This window comes from Lolium perenne, chromosome 7, assembly GCF_019359855.2.
Source record: "Lolium perenne isolate Kyuss_39 chromosome 7, Kyuss_2.0, whole genome shotgun sequence".
Taxonomy (NCBI): Eukaryota; Viridiplantae; Streptophyta; class Magnoliopsida; order Poales; family Poaceae; genus Lolium; species Lolium perenne.
The window spans coordinates 328,155,318-328,158,912 of NC_067250.2; the positions used below are offsets into that span (position 1 = coordinate 328,155,318).

Consider the following 3,595-nt stretch of genomic DNA (forward strand, 5'->3'; position numbering starts at 1 on the left):
TTATTTTTGTCCATTTAGTCCACGTTGATATGCATATATTTCATAGATAAAAAGGTTGGTGCATCTTAAGTGTAAGCCGAAGTCCTGGCATCTTAAAATGTTTACCTGCTTACATTAGTTCATTTTAGTTTGCGTTGATTTATTATAGAATTAATCACTATCAGGATGATACCATATTTTGTTCCTCCCATTATTGAAATTTTAGATGAAACAGATCACTATTTGTCCACAAACAGAGTGGATGATTTTGGAACCAGATTAACATATTCAAGCATTTCACTAACTGATCAGCAACTTCTTGAACACAGACCAGCAGCCAACGGGGGCTGGGCTGGTGAATTTCCATACTAAATCTCTATTGTGTTGATCATCCTTGGACGAAATATAAGAAAGAGCATAGCAACCACTTTTTGTAGATTAATGATTTTTTATCTAGAGGTACTATGTTATTTTTGGATCTAGAGGAAAACATACCGCAAAGCGCACAATCGGCGCTAATTGTGCGGGTCTTCCAGTCCTAATGAGCTTGTTGTACTTCAAATTGGCCATCTCATCGAAACCCGGATTGGGTTCAAGCAATTTGTCCTCACTTTGAAATGCCGGCGGGTTTAGTTGTGTACGAGCCACACCACGAAACCACATGAGATAGCGGTTGAATGCCGCGGTATCGAAAGGCCGCGGGGCGGGAGGTGGAGTGCCTCTAAGCATTCTTTGCTCGATCTTATCGATCTTGTGAAGGAACCTCTTGATGTGTACTTTATGTTCCTTGCTCCAATTCTTTACGCCCTTCTTCTTGATCTTGTCGATGCTGCACATAGAATGTAATCTTTGTCAGTACATTGGAACAATCAAAATAACTTCAAGGTTTTTTCATAAGTAATTACCCGTGAAGATGGAAAGAAGTGTCTTTGAAATTTGGTGGGGTCTCCTGATATAAGCCAAACTGTGTCATAACCCGGTGTGGTAGATGCCACTCCACGCGTAGTAACAAATTAACGGGCCACGCAACTTCCAAAGATGTGATTCGTCTAGGCACTTCGGGTTCAAGGCGAATGAGATATCGTGACCAATATTACCCGCTGTTTCATATGGCTCCCAGGTCACCTGTGTAAAAAACAATCAACTATATGGTTAGTAGTTTTTTTAGAACATCGAAATACGGCTAGGAAAAAAAGCGAATGAACTTACATGCTCTGGAATCATGACATCGAGCTCGTTGACGTAGTGCAAGTAGTGTGTCTTCGAAACACCAAAGAAACCTTCAACCTTGTCCCAATGACACGCCCATGTAGCCATACGCTCCGGATCACCATGATCATCCCACCGGTCGTAATCCAAAACTGTTGGCCGCCCAACTGGCAAGCGCTCCCAACACCAATCAGACAAGAGGATCATAGGACCACCAATATTAGCTTCCTTCGACTTACTCCGGTCCTTTGGATCCGTGCCCCTACGGCACGCCTCATCTAGCTGCACACAAGAAAAAAATATGTAAGTACACCCAACTCGAGAAAACTTGAATTTTTCCAAAACACTGAGTGGTTACCTGGCGGTACAAATAAGCAAGTGCAGCTGTACCCCAACTGAGTCCATGCTTCCAACCAGCAAACAACTGAAGCCACATAAAGGAAGCGCGATCTCCGGTGGCGTCAGAAAAAAGAACCCGGCTGATTACATACCAACAATATGCCCGGGTATACTGCTGCACCACTTCACTATCTTCATCATATCCACCTGGGCACTGGCCAAAATTCTGAACAATCCATGAATAAGTTGCACCGGCAGACATCTTCGGAACACCTGGTTCCTTCCCTATGAGGCCCTCCATAGTGGCACGCCATCCCTCAGTATCAGTGCTAAATCAAATAGGTTCACCCTTGATAGGAAGTGCAAGGATCATAGAAACGTCCTGCAGAGTCACGGTCATCTCCCCACAATGGAAGTGAAAAGAATGTGTCTCGGGACGCCATCGGTCAACGAGTGCCATGATCAAACAAGGGTTCATCTTCGGCGTCCAACGAGACACGAGTGTGATGAAAGGGAGAAGCCCAGTCTGCCGGATATGCTTCGTGTATCGCTCGTCATACTTCATCTTGTCATTAACCCCACCGGACCTCAGGTGGAGCTGGTCAAAAACCCTTCCTTCCTCCTCCATAAACCGCGCACGGTGGAGTTCATCGTATGAGTAATCGATGAGAGAATACCTGCAAAATAAGCCCAAAAATTAGTCATGGTATGACTTCACACAGCAGTAGCTACTGTTCACATAGTAATATATGCTACTACTGACAGAAATTCCACGAGGGCAACATGTACAGGAGCAATATGAGAAGACATTATAAATAAAATTACACTGAAAGTAGTTTTGCATTCTACTTACAAATAGCTACTGGAGTAGTATACTACTTTTTAACTTCAACTTACAAATAGCTACTTGATTAATGGCAACAAACAAAGACTAATAGCCAATTTTATGCTAGGATAAAAAATAAACCTGACATACATATAGTTCTTTTCAATAAGATCATTTGTGCAAAAAAATTTATGCCAACTACAACACCTGACACCAAAATTTATGCCAAATACACATCAGGGAACTTTATGCCAAATACACATCAGGGAAAAATCTTGGAGTTGGAAAATCTTACTTACTTAATTACCTGCAACAGATTAAGTTAGAGATGCTTGTTTGTAGCTTTGAAGTTGGGGTTTCACTCACTGTAAAAACATGTAATACATCAAAGAAAATGGGTTTGGACCTGGTGTCCTATGCATCCTATTGGATGAACCTAAGTACGGCGCTGTATAACTAGTAATTAGTACCTCCAGCCCAATTTCAGCAGGACACAATGAGCAAATCAAATTTCTAAGAACAATGTAAGATTCAAATAAAACGTAGATTAAAAACAAGATAGAGAAGGGATGATGCATTGTACCTTGAGGAATCAGACTCCATATGGGTGCCCTAGGGATGCCAGACGGAGGCCGGCTCCAGCCTTCAACACGGAGGGGAGCTCGCGCGGCTGAACTCCATGGCGGCGCCGGCGAGCATCGAGATGGCGACGAGCACCGAGCCGCCGACTGAGAGAGACGGCGGGGGCGGGGGGAGATATGGCAGGCGGTGGCGGCGACGGCGGTTACGACGGGGGCGGTAGCGGTGGCGAGCACGGCGGAGACGACGGGGCGACGGCGGTCGGGGAGGCGTGGTGAGGGTCACGACACACTGAGACCACGACCGGGCGGGCCTGGGCTTGGGACCAGATCAAAGGGTATGGTGCCCCGGGCTAGGGCGCCGTGCCACCATAGCGCCCCTGTACAAGGCGCCATGCGTGCAAACACGTGGGCCCGGACTCGTCGATGTGGCGGGTCAACTATAACAGGACGACGCCCTTGACCAGGGCGTCGTAGTATCTAGCATGGCGCCCCATGAGAGGGAGTTATACAAAAGGGTTATCTGGTGAAATATTTTCGAGCGGAGTTCATTTTGTGTAAATCGCCTCAGAACCTAGGGATGTTCAGACGAAAGGTAGCATGTGAGCAACCGAGCATAGCTAGCTGAAGGACAGTACGACAAAGAAAAAATTACAAAAAACTG

At 45.5% G+C, this 3,595-nt stretch overlaps 1 protein-coding gene across 1 annotated transcript; it reads right to left on the bottom strand.

The window, feature by feature from the left end:
- Nucleotides 1–300: 300 nt before the first annotated feature.
- LOC127311992 (protein MAIN-LIKE 2-like) lies at nucleotides 301–3,262 on the bottom strand. Its single transcript, XM_051342468.2, has 5 exons — nucleotides 2,937–3,262; nucleotides 1,547–2,204; nucleotides 1,189–1,470; nucleotides 885–1,104; nucleotides 301–808 (listed from the first exon to the last, which is right to left on the bottom strand). Exons 2-4 carry the CDS (start codon nucleotides 1,826–1,828, stop codon nucleotides 949–951), a joined length of 720 nt encoding a protein of 239 aa, XP_051198428.1. The 5' UTR covers nucleotides 1,829–2,204; nucleotides 2,937–3,262; the 3' UTR covers nucleotides 301–808; nucleotides 885–948.
- Between the last annotated feature and the right edge of the window lie 333 nt (nucleotides 3,263–3,595).

Coding starts and splice junctions, on each gene's coding strand:
- LOC127311992 (XM_051342468.2), bottom strand. CDS start 1,828: ATGGAGGGCCTCATAGGGAAGGAACCAGGTGTTCCGAAGATGTCTGCC. Junction 1,471..1,546: donor TTGCTTATTTGTACCGCCAG/GTAACCACTCAG, acceptor TCTTGTGTGCAG/CTAGATGAGGCGTGCCGTAG. Junction 1,105..1,188: donor ATGTCATGATTCCAGAGCAT/GTAAGTTCATTC, acceptor TTTTTTACACAG/GTGACCTGGGAGCCATATGA.